Source organism: Diplotaxodon limnothrissa, linkage group LG4 (genome assembly GCF_057381915.1).
Source record: "Diplotaxodon limnothrissa isolate DT_005_m linkage group LG4, D_limnothrissa_male_GT1.1, whole genome shotgun sequence".
In the NCBI taxonomy this organism is placed as follows: Eukaryota; Metazoa; Chordata; class Actinopteri; order Cichliformes; family Cichlidae; genus Diplotaxodon; species Diplotaxodon limnothrissa.
In genome coordinates, this window is record NC_140599.1 from 8,280,140 (window position 1) to 8,305,105 (window position 24,966).

Here is a 24,966-nt window from a genome sequence, read left to right on the forward strand (position 1 = left end):
CAGAGCAATAAAAAATACATAGCATCAAATGTTGAAATCAAATCACAATAGAGGAATTAAGATCACTTAATTTTTAAACTACCTCGCTAATAGAACTGCAGACGGCTCTACTAGCATCAACAGTTTCTTAAGTACATGTAGTTACTGTATATAGTATGCATCTATACTCCATAAAAGGGTTAAGGGTATCGTTTGGATCAAACAGTCACGTTTCAAGCATGGGCAACACTGGAACAAACTCTAAAAGGTTGCCCGCCTACATGGACCCTTTGAGTTACTGCTTCGGTTCAAGGTTGATATGAGAGAGACTACAGACCTCCGATCCTCAGGAGGCCGAGGTTGACTGCGTTTCTGCATTTGGACTGAGGGCTGACGGTTCTCCAGAGCCCTGCTTTGTAATCAAGTTTGGCTTGTGTTCACGTTTAATTGGAAAAATCTAACCCCCACGGAAACGAGAAGCCGCTTCAGCAGCCCGAGTCTTTAAAACTGGGGGATCCACCGTTGGTTCAGTCCATTGTTCTGCGTGGGGGGCCCTGGGGGAACCCGGTAGCTGTGCAGAGTTTCCTCCACCATCAGGTCCAATGTAAACAGCTTTTACAGAGGCAAGACAGGGAAGTAAACAGGCTCTTTGGCACATCCTAACAAGACGATGGATGCATGTAAGTCCAGACAGGCTCCCACATTTAGTTCGTTTTGACCTTAATGAGGTGTCTTTGTATCGAGCGCGTTTACGTCTGTCTCTCTCTCTCTCTCTTTTAAAATGGGGAAACAAATGCACATTTGCTCTGTATGTACACCGACATACAAACGAACACGCTGGCATAAAAGCGCACCGCCGGCCTATTTTCAAAAACATTCCTAAGTTATACTTATGACCTAGCTTACCACATTCAGAAGCAACATAATAAATAAATAATTTGGGTTACATTGAAAAAGGCAGGTAGAAAATGGCAACACTGTGAATGGAGATGTGTAACCTTGAATACTGTGGCCTCACGTCTCCAAGATTAAAAAGCAACTGCAGCCCTATCTGTTGAAAACAGCAGGCTGTGGAGTGGTAACATCGTGAAAGATAAAACTGTTACCTGATTTGTAGTACAGGGCCTGTGTTTGATTTGAGTATGAATGTGTGCGTTTAAGGTTTTGACAGGTGCTTTAAGCTACATTCAAGCGAAACATATATTTTGGGGAGAGTATTACTTCATAGAGTAAGGAGTTTCCCTTTTTGGGTGTGCTTCCACTTTTTGTTCCTTCAGTCAGTCGGAATGTGTCTTTGTCAATCCGCATTAGGGATGCACTGACTCCGGGACCTTACAGGTAACAATTTATCTAATTTTGTTTATGTTTTTGTTGTTCTTGGACAGGGGTTGCAAACCTGTGGTTCTTTTGCTCACTTCCTATGACACATTTTTTAAATTTGACGCATGAACAATACAGGATTCTTAAGACTGACACCGGTACTGATATTTGGTGCTTTAAAAACTCGAATATTTTTGTGCTTTCAGACGCACGAAACATACGCAGATTTGTCTAACATTTGTTATGTGCAATTATTTCTTTGCCCTGCCCGACTCATCGCATCAGCTGGTTGTTGTTTTTGTGGCATTCTATACATTGTAGCCAACAGTGAAGTTGCAGAGTGCCCTCTGGTGGCCAAACTGTGCAACACTCATAACATTCATAACATGAAGGGTGTTTCTCCCACCTCATCGTTAGTTTAATTTTCATTTACTGGTTGTTCTAAAAGACAATATAGATAGGCTCAACTGGCTGATATCAGTGAGCTCAAGTTTAAATTTTGTATTTATTAGCGGATATCAATGTGATTGTTTGTAGATCAGATGGTTGATTGTAGCTGAAGGGGGGAAAAAGGAGCACTGCCTCCTACTAAACTAAATTTTAGTCAACATTAAATTTAAAATGGGGATTTTTACTTGTACTAATTTTAAAGCTGTTTGGTTGATGTTACTTTATTATCAAAAAGGTTTCTAATGCGATTCATTTGCAAAAACGCTAGCAGTGGCCTGTATAGCTTTATGTCTAATTTCAAGTAAACACATGCTAATTGAATTTTTTTCCAGTGCTTAATAATTATTTCATTTTGTTGGCAATCCAAAACGATAGTAATCAATTTTCACTGTAGTTCTAAAATTTTTATAAATGTTGCAACACAAGGAATTACTGTAGTGCAAAGTTAAAGTAAGGATGATCACCGGTACCTCACACGTGATAAAGATTTTAATTATTTACCCTACTAGTAAGGTTGATATGCTAATTTATACTTCACTCGTGTCTTTCATTTTTAATTTAGGTTTCATTAAAATCCTCAAATAGGTTTGAACAAAAATTGCTCAAAGCCATCTCTCTTGACAGTAATGGCTGCAGACCCCCGTTCTAGGAGAACAAAGAAATATTTATTAATTGACTTTTCAATATTTCCAATATTTGTTACCTTAACTTTACTGTCTGGAATATTTATTCAAACTATGCCTAAAAATTTAGTTTATTGAACATTTTCTGATGGATAAACTGAAAATAAATTGCACTTGGGGGAAAACCCCACAGCTGAGCCAGTCAACCAGAAAAAGTTGCCTCCTAGGTGATGCTGGCAATGTTTTCCATCTTTTACCTGTGGTCAATTCAAACCACAATATTTCAAAGATCAGGCACAGTTTGAATTTTTAATTTAAAAATTTTGTGACTTTAGTCTGGATTTCCCATGCTGTGTCCCTTTAATCACAACAGGCCACCGATTCCTGTAAGTCCCATCTTATTTGCCAATGAGCAGATATCGTTCAACGAGGCCAACATCGACCAATATCAGTGTTAGGCCCATATATCGGTGCATCCCTATATCATATTAACCTATTCAAATTGTATCATTAAGTGCTGAGTGTCCACATTAAAAGTGCCTTTATTAACACTAAGTGTTATCACATGTTTAAAGTCTGAACCGCAAGACTAGCATGATTAGAACTGTCGCTTAATCTCAGTCAGTCAAAGCTACCAACATCCTGGTAGCAATGGTCAAAATCTCACAGGTCTTTTAATGCGCTGTTCATAAGTAGAAGATTGGAGGGAAGGTTGTAGTAGACAAGGTGTTAAAGTTTAATAAAGGGTTATATTAAACCCTAAATCGCCCAGTGAATGAGAGAGGTACAGTAACGATCCACATCTGAACATTCAATATAAACAAGGCAAACACAAACATTAGTCCATCTCTCCTTATAACCTTGGACATTTCCCGTAATCACCCATCCCTGGTGTGCAGATAAGCCAGTGGAGCTTCGTTCTCATGGCAACGGGACTTAGTAACAGTCTAGAAAGCTGCTTCAAAAGGTGCTTGGGGCTCAGAGGGCTCTTTGGGAGGGAGAATGCTCCTCCTAAACACCACTTTGTGAAGGCCAAAGGACAGAAACGGGTGAACAAGTAGAAACTGGAAGAAATAAAATGAGTACAGGTGATGAATGTGAGCTTACGCTGTCTGGGTGGGGAGAGGAATAGGAGTTGGAGTTAGGGTTGGCTGCTCCTCTGAGACTTGAACTATCTCTGTGGCAGTGATGGCAGGAGCGCACTCGTCCACGGGCGAGGGGGAGAGGCTCTTGGGAGTCGTGTTGCTGTTTGAGGTGGAAGTGAGAGCCGGTGCGGTAGAGGTGGTTCTGGAGGTAGAGGTGGAGGCTGGGACAGAGGCCTGGACCGGCACAGGATCGTCAGCTAGGGCAGGTGGTTCGGTGGCTGTTGCTTTGGCAGCAGCGGGCTTGTTGTAGTTCATCTTGAGAATGTGCTGCTGGAGGTGTCTGATCCAGTCCTCCTGCACCGACAGTGGACCGTGGAACTCGACCTCACAGAATCTGATGAACAAAAACACACTTTTTAGGCTGGAAATTATCACTTACGGCGTTACCAATAGCCAGTAAAATGAATGCAACTACTTATGCTCTAACACAAAGAGATAAAACACAATCCGATGCCGCTAAGCCAGATTCTCTGTCTCTCAGGGGCGGCCCATTCTGCCACTTGTGCTGCAGCTATATCAGAACTTAAGCACTCATTCATGTTCCCTGAAAATCCCAAATGGTTCGCTCTTCTCAATATAGTGCATTAGCAACTAAAAGTGGAGTACTGCTCGACAGGGCGTGGGAACAGGGATTGCTGCTTGGGGGATTAACAGACTATTTAAAACATAGGCAGACAGTCCTATTAATGCTACAGTCTCCAAATTTCTAATGCTAAGAGCCCTGAACAGTTTTTCCTGGGTCCTGGAAAGCTATATCCCAAGACACAAGTTTCATATACCGGCACTTCAGGGTGTAGAACTTGCCCACCACTTTGACCAGCGGGTAGGAGGGTGGTTTGGGCACCAGGGCGGGGACGGTGCCTGTGCGCGGGGGCTTAGGAGGGCCGCTATCCCTCTCTGTCCCGTCCGGGCAAGATGGGTGCTTCAACGGCCGACGCTCAAAACCTGAGCAAGAGGAGGAGGTAACAAAGGAGGTTGGTGCAAAGTAGAGCTGCACCAAAATGCTTCAATGTCAGTATAGCTTAGAGGCAATTCAGTCATTTAAAGTCAAAAGGGGTTCAGTTTTCTGCCTAAACCTAAAAGATGTATAACATTGTAATATTTCCTTAACAATATAATGTAAAATGGTTAAACACTGACTGAAAAAAGGGAAAAATTAGGGTAATTTCGCCTGTCAAGGGCTTGTTAATGCCAGTATTAACAACTGATTTTTTGAGAATATATAATACATTGTATATGTATGCACCTATGTGATTGAGAGCCAAGACATATGCTCTATCCTCACGTACCTCTAGGCAGGCGGACATTGAGCTCACTGCGCGCCACCTGTGCTTGAAACGTGTGGCCGCTGCCGAGCCGCGAGAGACTGGGACTGCTGCGACCAGCCCTGATGGGAGCACCCTGGAAGTTGGTACCAGTTTCTTCCTCTGCAGTCTTGGAAGAGCCCTGGCTGACTTCGTGGCTCAGTGGACGCACCAGGCTGACAGCCAAAGAAGAAGACCACTGAGAGGAGGAGGAGGAAGAGGAAGCCTTCTGCGATGAGATGGGGAGGATATGATCAGAATCCGCAGTGAGCGGTGAGCTGCTCTTCTGGAACATGGAAAGAATGAGTGATCCTATCAGCAGTAAATTACAAAAAGACTGGCGAGTCCTGGTGTACTTGTTACCATGTAAACAGAAACACTGGCACATTAACAAAAGTAAATAAGAACCCAGATAAGACTTTGAATTTCTTCCTATATACCAATAAGGCATATGAACAGAGTAAATATGTAACTTGGAAGCAAGAGTTAGCTTAGTTTCAAGCAAAAAAGTAGACGGTTAGCTAGGCTGGCTCTATCCAAAGGTAACAAAATCTACCACCAGTTCCTCTAAAGCTCATTACTTACTAATTAAAAAGTTATGTGACTTTTTTTGAAGTCATTTTGGGGAGGATATCTGCCAGCAATTTCCTGGCCTGGTGCTGGGACTGACATGCTAATTTAAGCTAGCCAGGAACTAGCATTAGCCTCCTATTTAGTGCAGAGACAGTATTTAAACTACTATAATTTTTGTTGTTTTATCTTCACTTTCTTTAATTTAAGTGGGTTTATATCATCATCATCTGTCTATCTTTTTTCAGTAGATTAAGCTTATATTGCTATAAGGAGAACTGTGCTGTAATTTGCCCCTTTCAAGTACACAGCACCCATATTAGTGGGGTTCATAAGTACCTGGACACAAATTGTTCTCAGCAGCTGTTAATCAGCACAAAGTTAGTTAAAAGATGATCACCTGTGTCTGAGAGGTATGAGGTGACGTTTAGATTGATACTGACTTTGTCTCTTCATAATCTGACAAGTCCTGTGCTCGATTTTGTCCAGTTCTGACACTTTCCACTTTACAGTATTGTAGGGTGGCTCAAACTCTATTTGTACTTTTCTGCATTTATAATTACATCAATTCTAACAAGATTCCCAGAACCACTGGCTGATCCACCTCTCAGTGTCAGGTCTTTGTTGGATTTCTTAAGGACTTCAGCTATAGGTTGTTTTTAAGGCCCACTACATTTGTCCTCCAGTTGTCCAGTTTAATCAATTTAAGAACACACCATTTTAGCCTAATTATTTGGGGGGTTCACCTTGTTGGTACAAAAATACTATTTTATGTCTCTCAAACTGTGTAATCTTTGACATTTTTAATAGATTCAGTTAAATAATGGGGAAATTTTTGTTTTTTGCAACAGGCTAGTTGGCTCTTTGCTAAGTTGTCCGTTATCTGTAGACACAACAAAGAAATGTTCAAAGACCTTCAGAAAGCCTGGAGAACTACTGGACTCCTTGGAAGCAAGATATATAGAAATGAGGGGGTGGCTCAAGACTTTTGTACAGAATGTTTAAGCCCTTAAAATCTGAGCACTACATGTTAAAAGGGTTTTATCTCCCACCTAGTTCTTTCAGCACGTATGCAAAAAATGTGTAATCATGCACATAATTACAATAATTACAGTCTGGACAGTGCATCTAACTACAACCAATCTAGCTGTGTTAATGAATTAGGCAGCTGTAACAGAAAAGATTCTCTCTACTTATTTTAAAATTACCGTATTACACACTATATATCCAGCTGTCCCAGCTGACCTTTCTCTCACACCTGTCATGTATAAAGCACTAATTAGAAGTCTGATTACAATAAAAGCACTTAGAAATTAACAGACCCTCCAATGAGCTTTACAAAACAAATGGATGAAAAAAATGTGATTAATAAGGAAGGCAAAAGATCTGCAGACATATGGGGACCTAATTTGGGCTTCTACTGACACCAATGCATCAAATAACGGGGACCTATAGCTGAGCTGAGCATCAGACTCGTTCTATTAACATGGATAACTGCAGATATTGGCAACACTTAAAACTCACTGATGGAGTTTCAACCATCAGTGAAAACCACAACCCTAGCCATTGTTGTTTTGGAGACCAGCAAAAAGGTTAACACTTTATAACACAACGCATGACTAAGGGTGTAATTCCCCTGCAATAAAATTTTATTTCAGTGTATTTTATTTGAAAGTACAATATAACAATATTTACCAACAAATTCCTTAAAGGCAGGAATGGCAGAATAAGGTGGTAACAAGTCAGGTTTTTACAGGAAGAAATTAAACAATCATACCAGTAAGTACATTTCAGCACTACGTATGCAATTATAGGTAGTACATGAGTAATTTTAAGCATAGCATAACCTAAGGTATTTTACAGAAAAGAAAAGAAATTGTAATGTAATGTAATTACATTTAAGTACTGCATAAGTAATTTAAAGTGGTGTGCAAATTTATTGCAATTTTGGAGAAACAATATTTCCCTATCTTGATGCATGCTCAATCATCCAGGTAAGTAGATCTCCAAAAGTTGACTCTGTTCATCTGGCCGTAGCGTTTTGAGGGAGAAACATTTCATCACTCATCCAAGTGACTTCTTCAGTCTCAGCTGACTGCAGGTTTCCCCAATCTTATAAACAGTACATTTGCATAATGACTGAAACCAGCACCACTGAAGGAACAATGGGCTGGCAGGTCAGTTCCTTAATCTTAATTATGCAAATTCTCATGACCATTGAGCAACAACCACTGACCAAAACCCACTGATCAAAGCTGACATGTACCGTAAACCTACACATACGGATCAGTATTTAAGGTTTGACTCTCATCATCCACTGGAGCACAACCTGGGTGTCATCAGGGCGCTACAACACAGAGCGAACACCATCCCCACAGACACAGCGGCCAGGGAGGCAGAAAAACAGCACATCAAGAAGGCCCTGAGTAAATGTGGTTATCCCAGCTGGACTTTTGTCAAAGCTGGGAAGGCGCCAAAAGAAAGCTCCAGCCGATCCAGGAGAGAAGGACAACCGCTGCCCAAGTGAAAACCTGTAGTGATCCCATATGTGTCAGGAGTATCGGAGCAGTTGAGACGCATTTTTTCTAAACACCGGGTTTCTGTGGCTTTTAAACCCCAAAACACGCTGCGCCAAAAATTGGTCCACCCCAAGGATCAGGTCCCCCGACACAAACAGAGTAACATAGTGTATGCTGTTAAGTGCCAGGAGGATTGCCAGGATTTATACATCGGGGAAACCAAACAACCTTTGGCGAAGCAGATGGCACAACACAGAAGAGCTACCTCGTCAGGCCAGGACTCTGCAGTCTATTTACACCTACAGGCCAGTGGACACTCTTTCAATGATGAGGATGTTCACATCTTGGACAGGGAGGAACGCTGGTTTGAGCGCAGAGTCAAGGAGGCCATTTACGTGAAAAGGGAAAGACCATCTCTGAATTGAGGAGGGGGCCTAAGGGTACATCTTTTGCCATCTTACAATGCTGTGATTGCAGCCATTCCCCAACTCTCTGTGAATGGTACTCATGGTTGTTGATCAATGGTCATGAGAATTTGCATAATTCTGATTAAGGAACTGACCTCCCAGCCCATTGTTCCTTCGGTTGGCTGGTTTCAGTCATTGTGCAAATGTACTGTTTATAAGATTGGGGAAACCTGCAGTCAGCTGAGACTGAAGAAGTCACCTGAATGAGTGACGAAACGTTTCTCCCACAAAACGCTACGTCCAGATGAACAGAATCAACTTTTGGAGGAATATTTCCCAAACTTACATCGTACATAAGCTGTGTATTTCGGGGTGAGGGTCATGTTATGGGTGAATTAAACCACTGTTAAAACATAGCTTTTAAAGAAAAGGAGTGTCTCTTTTCCTGTAAAATACCTGGAAGTTAGGCAATGCCAAGACTCTCCATAATATCACCCGGATGTTAAAAAGCACAGCATTCGATGCAAGATGGCGAAATATTGTGTTTTTCTGCAAACCTACCAAGACATTCTGCAGTTATTAAAACTACTTACAGAATTATTTGTCTTCTTTCCTGTAAAATACCTTAAGTTATGCAATACTTTAAATTACTCATGTACTACCTAAAGCTATTTCCGCAGTACTTAAATTTACTTAGAGTATACTAATTTGTTTGTTTCCTGTAAAAACCTGGCTAAAAAAAACTTATTCCAGTGCACTTACCTTTAAATGTTTATAGGTAAATATAATTAAAACAAATAATAATGTGATTCCATTTAATGTGCTAAGTATGTGCTGCAATTGTGTCTATGTGTTTGTGTGGCAGGTACTAGCCAAGATATGCTCTGGCGCATGACCCCAGTGAAGCTAACTAGCTTTTAGCTAAATATACTGAAGAGACACGGCCTCTGGGTCTGAAAAGTCAAGCAAATGAGAAAGTACCTTAAACCTGCATTTTGAATAGGCACTGAAGGAATGTGCGGCTGCATAATGATTGTAAGTCAGAATGTATAAAAGTCTATTGAGAAAATGACCCTTGATCTATAAGCTCATTAAACGCTTTTCTAATGAGTTTACCACCTAAATTGCTAGTTTCAGGTTCTGATTCATATACCTCACTGTTCTTGTTGGGAAGTATGCTCCCATTTACAGTAAAACAGACAATAAAGCTGGATATGTGCACATCCACTCTTCACTTGTGTCATCTAGTCTCAAAGAATACACACTGTTTGCTATAGTGTACAGATACAAAGTTTTTGTAAATAAATACAACCTCAGAAAATACATTTTAATGATGTCAAACTTCCTCTTTTAGAAGAGTAGTCTACCCAACATTTACCTAAGAAAACAGCACATATACTATGAAGAAAATCTAAGAATCATTCCCCCAAATATCAACAAATCTCCAGCTTTAAATGTCACACAGCTGAGACACTGAAACTAAAGAGGCGACTTTTGCGACAGCACAGTTGGCCCAAGCAGACCTTAAAATCCACGATGATGTACTTGAAGAAACACTAAAGGCTTTGATGGGGCTCTTATGGTCCCCTGACTTAAATCATTGGAAACCTGTCATGCTGTGTATGCAACTAAGCCGAAAAGATCTCCAAGGACGAGCGACTGATCTCTCAATCAAGGACAGACAGGTTTAGCTCGCTACAGAAAGTGTTAGAAAGGCCTCTTTATCGCCCAAAGGGCAATACTGCCAACTGACTAGTGGCAAAACGTTTTGCCAAAACAGCTCCAATTAGATCAATTATCCCAAATAGTGCCTGGATCAGCAAACTTACTTATATAAGTTATATTGGCCTTACTGACTGGTCAGAATGTGTTGGTCTACATGTCTATAAAAAAGAGCTATCATCACAAAAGTTGTCTGAATGTGGGTGTTCAAAACGTGTGCTAATGCGGTATTTCTTCATCCAAGGCAGTCCAGGCTCACTGGGTTGATGACACCAATATTGTTTTGCGGTTTTTTCCTGTGATATTGGTTAGAATCATTCCAACATATCATACCAGTAAAGTGTAGAACCAGACAAACACTGAATTTCTGGAGCCAGTGTTAACAGAAGCATCAGGGGCGGTGACCCCCATTACAGCCAGCGGCAATGATCACAAAGAGAGAGACGGAACAAAAGATGAAACAGACAAATAAGACACAGGCCATACCTTTCCAATATGAAGTCTATACCTGCTTACAAATAGCCATATTTACTCCACTTTAAGACTTTAAGGAAAGTCTGAGTGCTGTGGTTCATGCATTTAATGTCTACCTACAGTGGTGTGTGTCTTGAGCCACCGCTCATTTCTTTATGTTTTGTTTTTAAGGAGCCAGACCTTCTTGCAATTTTGTAAAGTGGTCTTGTCGTGGTGTGCAATGAGGCATTTTTTTTAAAAGTAGAGCAGATGAAGAGTATCTCAAAGTCGTGTGAAACAGAAAAATCCAGCAAAGGGATGACACACGACTTGAAAGATGCATCTGGACTTTTAATTGATCCATCTACTGTTCACTGACGGCTCATCAGAAATGCTCTCAGTGGAAGGGTGGCTGTCAAGAAGCCATTCTTAAGGAAGGGAAATGGAAAAAAGCTGATGTTATGCCAAATTACACAAGAATCTGAACAAAAATCAGTCTGATACGACTGATGAATCTTTTTTTTGTTCAAATTAACATTAATATATATGGATGAAGTAGTGGAGGCTTCATTTTGCTATGCCACAGTCATACTAAGTATACCCGGAAAATCCAAAACAGAACACCATCAGTCATGGATTGGCCTCCCCAGAGCCCGGACCTCAACATTACTGAAGGAGTGTGGGATCATTTTGACAGAGAACAGAAGGAAAGGCAGCAACATCCAAAGAAGAGCTTTGAATGTCCTTCAAGAAGCCTGGAGAATTATTCCTGAAGACTACTTAACAAGAAAGCTGCCTAAATATTACTTAAATATTTACACTGATGCTTGTTAGAATTGTACAAATTCTGATTTTGCCTCATGAATGTTTGCATGTTTCAATACATCACTGCATCTATTTTCCGTTTTCATTTTTCGTATTCTTTGTGTTGTTAAAGCATTGAACCCATTTATGACTGTAAACTTAATGTAGTATATAAAGACGTGTTTTTACTAGTCACTATTAGCTTCAAGCTAACATTAATGGGGTGTTTTTCCCTGTGGATTTTTATAAGTGGATAAAATCTCCCCCTAATTCAAAGATGTCACGGTATAATAAACTGTTCTTTATGTCAAACATATTAAGCAATAGGAAATAAAAGCGACACGTCCTTTCCACTGAAAAGGTCAAATAGTTGCCCAGGTTTATTAGCTCACTAATAATATTAATGGTATTTATATTATTACACCCTTTTTAACCATGACATCAGTCATTACTTAGGCCAATCAAATCCTACAGCGAGGTTGGTTTGACTACGTCTGTATGAAAAAATAATATGATTACAAGGACATTTAAAAGGTAATTCATTTTGTATGTGTGTCACATCACCACTCAGGGAAAAGGTGTGACAGTGACGCAAATGCACCAGAAACTAATTCAGGCGGGGAGGGAAAAAAAGGGGCATGCCATAATTTATCTGAAGATGAAACATAAGCTGCCAGGCACCCTGGTTACTATGGCAACTATCAAGTCAATAGCTGAGTTGTTCTGGCATCTGTCCCCACAGTGATTTTTGCTTGGTGTAAAAGACACAGGATCTACAGTAAGGCTCAAAGCTGCGAGACTACACGTCTGAGGCTTTCCGTGACACAAAATGTCTGTCGTGCCACCAGCTGGGGCTCGTTAGATCTCCGAGCATGACGCCTATTCAAAGACACTGAGAGGAAAGTGAGCGTGTCAGGAAAGTAGCACAGTGGGTTATGATCTCTCGCTGCATAGCTGTGACACTTTTGTCTGAGGCGCGGGCTCCTCCGCTTACAACTCCCAGTATTTTTGTTTTAAAATCAAATGTTCACAGCAGTCACAACGGGCTTTGAAGTATCACAGGCCTAAAATAAGACCAAGCGGCTCAGCTTGCTGCACTGATCTGAGTTATTCAGCTGAAATGCGTTACCAAAGACTGACTGCCACTCCTCACCTTCTTTAGGGTGGTGCGGTTACCCTGCATGTAGCTGCGGTGCATCTCCAACACCTTTTGCGGCCTGCTACGCATCCAAGCGCTAAGCGTCTCGATAGGGGATCCATTTACACACCACTCGGTCACGCCAAACTGCCTCAGGTGGGCTCGCGCGTGGCTGGCTAAAGCCTTACGGTTCTCAAAGAAGAAGCCGCACAGCTCACAACTGGGATCTGAAAAATACAGGGGAGGAGTAAAGAGAAGACCTTTTCTTAGTGGATAATGATCGGTATCAGATGAAGTTCAGGGCAAGTGGAGAAAAAACTGCATCTTACCCTGGTGTGCATGTTTGTCTGGGGAAGGTTTTCTTTTGAAGGAGAAATCATGTGGAAGGGATGAGAAAGTCTTAAGCTGATGTGGAGATGAGTGCGCAGCCTCCACTGACTGGGCCTCCTCAGACAGAGGCCTTTTCCCCAGTGGGGACATCCTGAAAAACTTCCCTGCAGATGGGGTAGCAGATGGGCCCACAGACCCCACACCCTGCTTATGGAGCCTTGACCCTGACTGCTGCAAGCTGAGAGGAGATTTACGGAATTTGGAGGACTGGTAACCCGAAGCGCCCAAACCCTCGGAGCCGCTGGCGCCCCCTGTGCTCTCCCAGGAGGGACTGTTCGCTCCTTGGCTGGACTCTTTCTTCACTCCTTGGTCTGACTGCGAGGAGCCACCCACCCCTCTCTTGTGCATAACCTCCCTCAGGGTGTCGATGGGCGAACCATTGACGGACCACTCTGTGATGCCCATCTGTCGCAGGTGGGAGCGGGCGTGGCTAGAAAGGCCTTTGCGATTCTCAAAATATTCCCCGCAGAACTCGCAACGGATATCCCTCGTAGGCTCCACCTCATGGGCCATGGCTAAAGAGATACCAGGTGAAAATGTGCACACGATTATCACATACAGTGGATCACACACGACTACCGAATACAGTTATTTTTACCAGGAATACACTACATTTAGATGCATTGTTTGTTTAGCGTTACATGAGATACACGAGAAGACCTGTCCTACTCTAATCTGTAAGACAGACTGTATGTAAAAGGTGGAAGTAACGGCCAGATGTCTTAAACTTGTAATTTTTCTAATGACCAGTAGGGGGACATTAGGTTATATGGAAGCCTATGGGCATGACCCACGGCTCACTTTAACTATGACCTCAGCAAACACTTTCCTGATGCGTTTATGGGCAAAAGTGACTAGTAGTGCAGTTTTAGTGACTAAAACATGATGTTAATTTTGTAAACCATCGCCTAAAAGGACAATACAGTGGTCCCTCACTATAACGCGGTTCACTTTTTGCGGCCTCGCTGTTTTGCGGATTTACTTTGTGCAATTTTGCATGCTTTTTCTTTTTTTTTTTTCTACAGCGCATTTTGTTTTGCGTCCTGATTGGCTGTAGACCACTGTCAGTCAATCTCCTCCGTACCGTGTCTCATGTACAGTACCGAATGCGTTCAGTCAAATTTACATCAATCTTCGATCGCTAGCAGTGTGACTCTGAAGTGCTGTACTGTATGTTTGTAAGTTTTCTCCCCAACAAACACAACAATGTCGACGAAACTTTTTGCACCGTCAAAGGCACCTGCGGTAGCATCCGAAAGGCAGAGGAAAATGCTAACCATCGCACAAAAAGTTGGACTTCTGGACATGCTAAAGGAAGGTAGAAGTTACCGTATTTTTTGGACCATAAGGCACATTGCATTATGAGGCGCATTAAGCGAAACCAAACAGTCAGATAAGTCAAACTTTACTCAACTCATTCTTCTTATTTCCTCTACTTCCATACCATTGATTCATAAATGTTGAATTCTCTCGTAGCTGCTCTATTCCCATGTTCTGGACCTGAAAGCAGGGTTTGATCTTTGGTTTCATTCTATAATACTGGACTTATTTTTTTACGAAGGTTTGAACTTCGAGAGTGTTTAAACAAGAGAGAAAAGTGTGGAAATGTTCATGCCTGTCTGAGAAAACTGTCTAAAGTGTGTAGTGAGGGGTTTTACAGCCTTAAAACATCTATAATAATTGTAAAAAATAAAGTTGGCTACTTCGCGGATTTCACTTATCGCGGGTTATTTTTAGAACGTAACTCCTGCGATAAACGAGGGACCACTGCAAATCAAGATTTGCTATAAAATTTGACTGAAAAGTGGTTAGCCCATGAGCAACCAGTGCCATCACACATATTTGCCATCACACAAAGATGCTGAAGTTGAGGCTTCAAAAAAGGACATTGCCAAATAATGGGTCGTAGCACAGTAGCTAAGACCATCTTTTATATACAGTCTATGCTTTGTAAAACTTACCACATATTCTCAAAAAGGGGGAAAACAGCCTGCATGCCTTAGTCCAAAAGTTAATCATAATTTCCCTGCTTTTAAAATGTTTGTTTTTTTTAAATAATTTGATCAAAGAACTAAAATCAGAAAAAACAGTTTGTGGTTTTATGCTGTTATTTACAGAGATGTTGCTTGGCTTGCACCAAGTAGCCGCTGATTGTCTTAAAAAATGCTCCTGACTAAACTGAGGTTAATTCAGTCGGTGAAACAAACAATAATAAATGATTAATGAATACAAACTAGACATGCCAGTACGTTTGAAAGTGATTTCCCTTATCTATAAATTATTCCTTAACAATTGTTAAATAAGCACTGAAGACAAAACAGGATTCAAATACCTAAGTTGAGAGGAAACGCACTGTCAGAGCTCCTCCAGCTAGAGTTGAGAGACTCAGCTGAAAACCCTCCAGATCTCCCCACAGCTCCAGGCGTGGTGACCTCTACCTGCACCGGCTCCGGCTTCAGCTTGAGAATCAGCCCGCTAGAAGGCGTTGATGGAGCCGAGCTCGACTTGGACACGGCGGGCTGAGGACTGGAGGGGCGGGCGAAGGCGAACGGCAGGCGACTGAGGAGAGTAGCTGAAGGAGAAGAGGACACCGAAAGGGGGGAACGAGGCGGTCCTGGAGAAGATGGCGGTGGGGTTTTGAGAGGTTTTAGCGGGAGGGCGCAAGGCAGGCCCCGTCTCGTGATGATCTCCCTCAGGGTGTCGATCGGAGAGCCGTTGACGGACCACTCGGTAATGCCCATCTGACGCAGGTGAGAGCGAGCGTGGCTAGACAGCCCTTTGCGATTCTCAAAATATTCCCCACAGAATTCACAGCCTATCTCCTTTGGAGGTTCACCTTAGGGACGAGAAGGTTTGACCTTGCGTTAAACAGAGAAAGCATTATGCTTCTATAAATTGTCTAATTTCATGGATACTACAACACTCACTGTGTGGAAGGGCCATGAGTTCCCCACTACTGAGGCGGAAGACCTGCATGGAAGAGGACTTGAGACGCTTGGCAGGTGGGCCAAGTATAGATGAGGCAGAGGAAGAGGTAGCTTTGGATGTTGATCCACTCCCGATCGTAGTCACCTTGTACAGGAGTGATGAAGAGGAAGAGGAGGAGAGTGTCAGCAAGGATGGCTTTGAGGAGGAGAGCGTAGTGGGGGCGAGGCTCCGTGGCTCTGTGTGGTTGTCGAGCTGCAATGCACTGGCTTTGTGCTTAAAGTCATCCGTGTCGATGAGCCGGTTCAGGAGGCTGATGGGAGACCCCTTGGATTCCGAGTACTCCACCCCAAAGTGCCGCAGGTGAGCTCGAGCATGGCTGGATAAGCCTTTCCGGGTTTCAAACCAGGCGCCGCACAGCTGACAAACAATGTCTTTGTTGGGGTCAACCTCCAGTGCTATGAACAGAAGAAAGAAATGACTAAACATGAAGCAATGAAAAGATAAAACAATCATCAGCTAGGACAGCGACACTTACTGAGGTTAAGAGGAGCATCATTCTCCTCTGGCGCCCAGAGGGGTTTGGCTGTTGTTGAGCCGGAGAGGTTAGAGGTCAAGTTTTTCATGCCCCCTGCCTTGTGCTCAGGAGAGCGCAAGGGGGAAGACACAGGTAGTAGAGAGGAAATGGGGGCTTTCTTCACTACCGAGGAAGGGGAGCCAGAGTGAGCCGGAGCTGGAGAGGCGCCCGGAGAAGGTGTGGAGGAGGACGAGAGCGGCACTGCTTTCGCTGCTTTGGCCAAGAGGGACAGAGGGATGGGTTTCTCGTCTAAGTCCATGTCCTCATCTTTTGGGGCAACGGACGGGGAGGGGCTCTCAGCTATGAGTGGCTCCTGAAGAGACGAGCTTATTTTGCGCTCCTTGGCAATCCGGCGGAGGAGCTCAATGGAGGTCCCGCTGCCGTCTGAAACGGTGATGCCCAGCTGGCGCAAGTGAGAGCGGGCGTGGATGGAGAGGCCGCGCTTGGTCTCAAACTGAGCTTCGCACACCTCACACTTCAAGTTGTTGTCTGCACAAGTGTGAAAGACAGCATAAGACTGGGTAATAAGCTGTGTCTTACAAATGTTATAAATGTTTCAAACCGCTACAGATGACATCTGTTTTTAGGCAGCTTGAGCACTTACATGGTGTTTTTCTACTCTGCATACAAAGCATCTATGCTACGAGCCTTATTCACACACACATTCATCATAATCTAACATTCACACTCTGATGAACCAGGTCCTAGGGTTCAGTATCTTCCCCAAGGATACTTTGGTATGCAGACTGGAGCAGTCAGGGATTGAACCACCAACCTTCAGATTAGCAGACAGCCTGCTCTACTTCCTGAGCGACAGCCACCCCAGTTTTAAAACCAGCAGCAGGTGGCTCGGGTTATTCTAGAGACCACAGATATCCCAGAATACACTTACACAGTACTAGGGGTGCTCTAATTACCCCCTAAAAGATTTGTCTTCCTCTCAGGATTTCCCTTGTGATAACCCCCTCTCTTGTAGCATCTCTGTTACCACTACAGTTTTCCCACTGACAGCTATGATGAGGCTTGGCTGTAGCAAATCCAATCCCCTGTAAACACTCTGAGGTCAGCATTCCCACATTCCTGCCTCACCCGCGGTGTCTGCATCCTCCCCAGGAGAGAGGCTGTCCGTGTTCACGCCACGCGGACCCGTTTTCCCGGGGCTTGAGCTCAAACCGTCCAGGGCTGAAAGCTGCTGCAGCTCCTCCTCATCTTCTTCCTCTGCTCCCTCCTCGTCATCGCCTAAAAACACAACCGTATCCGTGTTAAGTGCAGAAAATCCACAGTAATTAGGCTAAGTGATGAATGTCATGACAAATCACATTAAATAGCAGTCTGAGGGATGCATCTCAAAGCTAATTATACATTGGGGGAAATAAATAAATAAACTTCATCAAACGCATATGCACGCATTAAATGCATGTATATGTGGATAAAAGAAGAAAAGAATCAGGCTGTGAGCTGAAAAATCAGCTCAGTCCTGTGAGCTCAATGCCCTGTTATTTTCTCCCTCCTTGTTACAGCAGCGCGTTGTAATGCATTCTGTGGGGGAAATATGCATAAAAACAATTCAAGTAATGAATCCCTGTCAAAAAAAAAAAAAAAGCCAAAGAACAAAACAAAAAAAGTAATAACTGCACTACAGTATGAAACAAACGCGGCAGTCTTGGTTCCCCGCAGTCAGACATTCCTGGGACAAAAGTGCCATTTTCTGCGACAAATCGGTAAATCAAAAGAGACGTGGAGACAGACAATGCTTTTTGTCTGGTGGGCGGCTCTGCGCTTGTCAGTTCATCTCTTGACTGTAAAAGAGCAGCGATGTGACACCCCGGAACGCAGCGTTATAACACCGTTTATTATGCTAAAGACAACGCCAAATAATCACAGGGCTAATTTCTAAGATCGGAGGCAAAGTGGCAAACGCTAACTTTGTGCCCGTTCGGGCGGAGAGAGAGTGAGCAACCCGACACTTCCAAGTAAAAGTGATACTTCCATTATACTTGGTTGATCCGGATAAGTTGCAATAAGATTACCAGTTACTAACTGCTGCTACTTTGGGTCAACAAAGTTACCACGTTTCCCGACTATTCTCGCGGTCAGTTTATTGTAGGGGGAGAAAAAAAGAGACATGCACAAAAGCATGCACTTGAAGGCACAGCGTGTCCTCTATCAAAAATCAAAGCAAAGTAAAATGGCGAGGATTGGGCAACTGTAGGTAATTTTAGAGATCCTGCAGCATTGGAAATACTGGACGTCATTCGATACGTGTATAATAGAGGGGGGAAAGCACACAGACATACACACTCACATAAATATGTATTGAAAAGAAAAAACAAACTGCAACAATAGTATCACAACAGCCAAAATGCACACAATCTATCCCCGCGTGCAAAATCAGGAAACCCGAAACAATAACAATGACCCGCTTTATGAGCTTCTGACATGCGTGTCACAGGCTACCTGCACGCGACACTCGTTTTTTTTACCCGGTCTCCAACGTGATAAAGAGTTTTTCTTTCTTTCTCTCTTTCTTTCTTTTTAATGGCTGTTATCTGGCTACATTGTGACAGAAGATGCGGCGCCAGACGTGCAGTGCGAAGAAGCCGCCGCGCGATCCGAGGGCACGCGGTGCACGGGAATTACGGCGCGCGGTACTCACCGGTCCGCAACCGCAGTGCATCGGACTCCCGGCAGCTGAAGCCAGACAGTTTTTCCGCTATTGTTTGGGTCTGCGGGGAGGTGGAAGCAGCCATTTTGCCCCCATATGCACCGCTAAGCTAAGGCGTGACCAATCGAGTGGAGGCGGAGGTTGGGATAAATGCACCGAGTGCCACATCAACCATGGGCATCAGGGATTCTCTCACTCTTTCCAGCTCTCTCCCTCACACACACACACACACACACACACACACACACTCGCGCAAAGACTGATTTTTCTCAGCAGCCACCTGACTCCAGTACTTCCCACCGAGGACAGGCAGTAACTTCAAAACACATTTCTAACTGCTTTATCATTATCTCCTTCTATCTTGGTTTTATGAGGCAACAGAGAGCCAAGCTCAAACTTCAAACGTGGACAAGGCAGTGACCCATCAGAGCCATCAGCAGCCAGCAGATTAATCACACAACCAATAAGTAAGGTCTGTTTATCACATTGCCATTTTTAAAGATGGACCAATAATAGAAACTCACCTTTACACTCTTCTGCTCCGTCCCGCTTCTTCCAGGATTGGGGAGATGCTGAAGGCAGCACATCAGAAACAGCAGCACTCAGGGTCCTTTCGCTTGTCTCCTCCTCCAGCTTTACTTTAACAATTCCCTCCCCTTCATCCTCTAGGTCTCTCTCGTCTTCATCATCGTCCTCGTCTTCCTCCACTGGAGAGCCAGAACTCCGAGGGGGAGCCGTGGGGATTACGAGGTCAGGCCTGCTGGAGAACAGCTCCCTCAAGATGTGGATCGGGGAGATGGTAACATCCCAGTTAGTGATGCCGAAGTCACGGAGGTGGGCCCGAGCGTGGCTCGACAGGCCAGCCCGGGTATCGAAGCCAGCACTACAGAACTCGCAGTGCATCACGCTGAAAGTGTCCGGGTCAAAGTTGGCAACTACAGGGGAAAGAAGCAATGCAAATGATTGAATGTAAAGTAAGGCATGTCATGCTAATGGTTCCCGACCTTTTGTTTGTTTGTTTTATTGTGACCCCCACAAATTGATGGAACAACTTTTCCTTTTAAAAACCCACACACCACAATGCTGGTGTGTTGGTCTGTTGGTCATTTGCTGAGTTACCACTTTGGTCAAGCCAACCACAAAAATAACTGCCATGAAACTTTGAATAATCATGGCTCTCAAGAGATGAATTCTATTCATTAGTGTACTGAACTTTCCTTTAGCACCCCTATCTGGGTGGTCTCAAGTGAAATCTCTCATGCCTCCACCAACTGTTGGGTTATTGTTGGACTTATCTGTAGGAACAGATATCTGGATATGAATATGCAGATCAAAGATTAAACTTTCTGGCGTCTGCTTTCTGCTTGTTAATAAGCAGAATATGAAGGTAAAGAGTCTCTATAAAAAGTGAAAGTCGGATTGCATTTATTAAAATGTAATTCTGATCTACTAACCTGGTATACACCTGCGAGATCTTTGAAGTCTGCGGACCAAATGTTCCTAGTCGTCCCGAGGTCCAGATTAAAACACAGAGAAGACCAGGCATTTGTGGTGACTGTGCCTAAATTGTGGAACACTTTGCCTCTGCATATCAGGACCTCCACAACACTGGATACTTTTAAAACCCATCTAAAGACTCATTTTTAAATCAGTATGAGCCTGTTACTATTGTTTTTATTTATCATCATTCTATAATTCTATTCCCTTCTACCTTTATCCTATTTTATGTCTTTTGCCTTGACTATTTTTATTGTACAATACTTTGGTCAACAGATGTTGTTTTAAAAGTGCTTTATAAATAAACTTGAATTTGAACTTGAACTAATCCAAAAACCGTAAACAAAGAAAACACGGGAAGAGACATGCAGGTTAACTTTCGGAGGTTTAAGTCATCATTGGTGATGATGACCCTAACACTAGCCAATTATTGAATTGTTCTTCCGAGTCTTGGCAATCCCAGAACAAAGAAAACTAACACACAAAAAATGTTCATACAGGGTTAGAGTTGGGTTAGGGTTATGAAAACTTGGGCCTCTAAGTTTTAACTTCTCTCAGTTTTGAGGTGAACAGTTGAAGCAAGGTTACGAGTGGCTGACATGTAAATTTATCAGATTAGCTACATGAACATCTGCGAACATCAGCTACAAAAATAGCCATAAATATGTGGACATGGTTTAAGCCAGAGAACTAGCCGGTAGGTTATAAACCACTTACCAGTTATATTATAGAAATTCAATATACATTTCTCAAAGTGTTCATCACATCAACAAAAAATTAAACACGGAGACAAATATGAAAAAAATGTAAAACCTTGTATAATGTAAAAAAAGGGTATTAAAGTGAGATATGATAGCCTACATCAGAGTCTTCATTGTAAAGATGTTTTACTCCAAACACAATAAAAAGACAGGGTTCCAAATCTGCAAAGACATCTACATAGTCTAAGAAACACATGCGACAGGGTGCTGACCTTTTTTTTTCTTCTTCTGATAAGAAAACTTCTTCTCAATCGCGTTGACTTCCTCCGGGGATATGAAGTGACGCACGTTGTAGCTGACGCCCACACGGTTCAGGTGGCCTCTCACGTGATTGGCAAGCCCAATTCCATTATGAAATCGATCGGGGCAGTAGGGGCATTTCCTCTCCACGCTCTTCAGCGCCTCTGTGTCCTCATCAATCTCGTCTTTGTCTTCATCCAGGACGCCCTCTGACAGGAAACGTCGCACGCGTTCCTCGTCAATGTCTTCGTCGTCGTCGCTGTCAATTTCTACAGGAGCGGCAGCGACCCTGGTGCTCCTCCTCAGAAAGAAAACCTTCCCGTCTTTTTCCGCTTCCTTCTTGTCATCGTCCTTTTCGCTCTTCTTGGTGGGGAGCGGTAATGGAGCACTCTGCAGCGATGAGCCATCATCTATCAAGGAAAGAAAATGAACTTTTGATTAAAATTATCACGAAATCTAACTCAAACAGCAGGCAGTGCATGCGCATCCAGAAATCTGAATAAAAAAATAATAATAATAATAATAATTAGCTAATTTTTTGTCATTTCTATCAATCAAGGGTAAACTATTACTCTGAAATTAACAATTGAGTTCTTATTTAGTCTCACCCATGTTGGATTGTGCTCTAGTCTGAGGCCTGACTGCCACTGATGAGCTTTCCTCTTCCCGACACAGCTCTGTCTTAAACTCTGACTTCTGATCTTGGTCCTGCTCTTCCTCTTCACTCTCAGGCAGCTTTTCACCATCCCCAGTGGTGTCAAGTTTGGCCAGATCAGTCCAAGGTTTGCCTCTTGTGCTGAATCTCCTGTTACAGACCACCTGTCTCACAGGCCGAGCTGTAGTGCCGTCTGGTGTTCTGCTGTCATCAGAAGCAGTAACTGCTCGCTGGCTTTTGCCTTGAGTTGCGTCATGCTGAGATCCGGATTCAGAGACGAACTCAGGGTCTAGGTTGGGTTTAAAAATTCTTGCTCCCATACTAGCCTTTAAACGCTGTCCAGACTCGTCAATCTCTCCTGGATGAACGAGTGCCCGGTGTTCCCTCAGTATGGATTCACTTGAGGTCAGGAAGCCACAGTGACCACAGGTCAGGGAAGTAGATGCCAAACTCAGTGGTGAGCCAGAGGAAGAAGAATCTGACTGGAGAGTGGGCTTTTTCCTGGTGTGGGTTTTGGAGTGATTAGCTAGTGCTTGGGATGTTCTTGTGCTGAAGTTACACTTGGTACAGATAAAGCGGCGACGGTAGGCAGAGAGAGCTCGGGTCTGAGTTGGAGTTCGAACTGAATTTGGCAGGGGTGTATTTAGGTCAAGGACTCCTGGGTCTATATCCAGTGTTGACACTGGCGATAGAGGTGGAGATTTGACCGTGTCTGGGTCTACCACCTTGCTTAGTATTGAGCCTGGGCCAGTATTTTCTATAACTGTCGGGTCTATGCTTCTATTTTTCAACACCTTGCTGTCCAGTGTCTGAAATTCTTTTGCTTTCCCATTTTCATTCAGTTTCTCAATTTCTTCCAGGATCTTCAGTCGTGACTCTTCGTGCCTTCTATGGTGGTCAGCAAGTGCAAGTCGATTTGGCAGGTTCCATCCACACTCAGTGCACCGAAAGCGGCTGCCCTTTCCTAACCGCCTGACACCCCCTGCGCCACTCTGATTGTGCTCAATCATGTGTTCTTGCAGGTGGACCTGCTTTTTAAAATAAATGCTACACTCGACACACGTGAAAATCTCTTTATCTGTCTCCGCTCCACTTTCTTCTCCTTCTTTGTCTCTTCTCCCACCTCTGTCTCTGAACTTTATGGGTTCCACCCCTCCCTCTCCAAAGCTGACCTCCTCAAAGTCATAAACCCCTCCACCTCGATTTAGCTGTACTGTTTCAGATTTTTGAGGACTAGGTCTTGCCAATTTGGCAGTCTCAGGCAACGTACGCTTTAAGGTGCCAAGTCCTGAGAAGGGCCTGAGCAAGACCCTCTTTTTTCTGCACCGCTGAATGAATGTGCAATGAGCCCAGGGGGCAGGAGGGGGACTCTCTTGGTCTGAGTCTCCGGGGAAGGTGTACACATCTCTCTCAGGCTCCTTGGTTTCCTTTCCCTTGGGCTTTTTTTCTCCCTCCCCGTTGTCCAGCACCACCTCCTCCTCCTCCATTTGGCAACCTTCCTTTGGTTTTACTTTAGACAGGAATGGCTCAGCTCCCTCAGATACATTCCAGAATTTGCTGTCTGCTACTGCAAAGAAAGCAGGAGAATTCTCAGTGAAAGAAAAGATTTTAAAAACAAAGCTATCGAGTGTGCAGGCAGACTAAGTTTATTCAGTATGGTACTTACATTCTGTTTGGCCAGGCTGGGATGTATTTGGCTCCTCTGTCTTTGTGCTCTCATTGTTATCACTGTGCCCCTCAGCGGGTGTAGACATGCCAGTCTTACTATGGAAGTGTTGCATTTTATCAGGTACTTGGTCATCTTCACTATCAAGTCTGGATGCCATCAGAAAAAGAATTTATTACATTATATTCGTAATAAATTTAAGAAAAGTATCTGCCTGTATTCAGGAAAAAATCAGAAATCATGTTTGGCCTCATATTTCTTATTCTCAGGCCCATTGCCACCACTGAGGTCGAGTCCCCCATCTTTTCAGGGAATTTCGTGGGTTTTAGCTAACTAAGGGATGTGTAATTATAAACATGGAAATGCTGGGAATGTTAGGCCCATAAAAATTTGGTAAGAGACAAGTTTTTTCTAATTTTGGTTCTGCACACTACCACAATGATTTTAAATGAAATAACTCAGATGCAGCTGAAGTACAGACTTTCAGCTTTAATTTAGTGGGTTAAAAGAAAAGACTGCATAAAAATGTGAGGAACTACAAGCATTTTTAACACAACCCCTTCATTTCAGGGGATCGAAAGTAATTGGACAAAAATAAATATTATTATTATTATCATAGTTATTTCATTATAATTAAATAACTGAAAATAAAATGTTCATTTCTAATACCTGGTTGAAAACCCTTTGCTGGCAATAACAGTCTGAAGTCTTAAACTCTTGGACATCACCAGATGCTGGGTTTCTTCCTTTTAATGAGGGAACCGTTTTTTTTGCCAGGCCTTTACTTTCAGTTGCTGTTTGTTTGTTTGTTTGTTTGTTTGTTTGTTTGTTTGTTTGTTTGTTTGTTTGTTTGTTTGTGGGCCTTTCTCTGCAAAGTCTTCAACAAGTGAAATGCATGCTCAATTGGGTTAAGATCAGGTGACTTGCTTGGCCATTCAAGAATAATCCACTTCTTTGGTTTAATAAACTCCTGGGGTGCTTTGGCTGTATGTTTTGGGTCATTGTCCATCTCTATTACGAAAGCCAGCGCAACTGTATTTAGCTAGATTTGAGCAGACTGTACATCTCTGAACACTTCAGAGTTCATTCAGCTGCTTCTGCCCTGTGTCACATTATCGATAAACACTAGTGTCTCAGTGCCACTGGCAGCCATGCA

At 43.1% G+C, this 24,966-nt stretch overlaps 1 protein-coding gene across 1 annotated transcript in view; it reads right to left on the minus strand.

Moving 5' to 3' along the window:
• Window positions 1–1,987: 1,987 nt before the first annotated feature.
• wizb (WIZ zinc finger b) overlaps window positions 1,988–24,966 on the minus strand; it is a 28,164-nt gene continuing 5,185 nt past the window's right edge. The window contains exons 5-17 of the mRNA XM_085351369.1: window positions 23,811–23,959; window positions 22,098–23,711; window positions 21,462–21,899; window positions 19,516–19,926; window positions 17,416–17,565; window positions 16,288–16,815; window positions 15,752–16,207; window positions 15,157–15,660; window positions 12,764–13,339; window positions 12,450–12,661; window positions 4,807–5,050; window positions 4,297–4,462; window positions 1,988–3,851 (exon numbers count right to left, since the gene is read on the minus strand). Coding sequence (XP_085207495.1) covers window positions 3,476–3,851; window positions 4,297–4,462; window positions 4,807–5,050; window positions 12,450–12,661; window positions 12,764–13,339; window positions 15,157–15,660; window positions 15,752–16,207; window positions 16,288–16,815; window positions 17,416–17,565; window positions 19,516–19,926; window positions 21,462–21,899; window positions 22,098–23,711; window positions 23,811–23,959 — 5,824 coding nt within the window. The 3' untranslated portion in view covers window positions 1,988–3,475. The remainder of the gene's footprint in view (window positions 3,852–4,296; window positions 4,463–4,806; window positions 5,051–12,449; window positions 12,662–12,763; window positions 13,340–15,156; window positions 15,661–15,751; window positions 16,208–16,287; window positions 16,816–17,415; window positions 17,566–19,515; window positions 19,927–21,461; window positions 21,900–22,097; window positions 23,712–23,810; window positions 23,960–24,966) is intronic.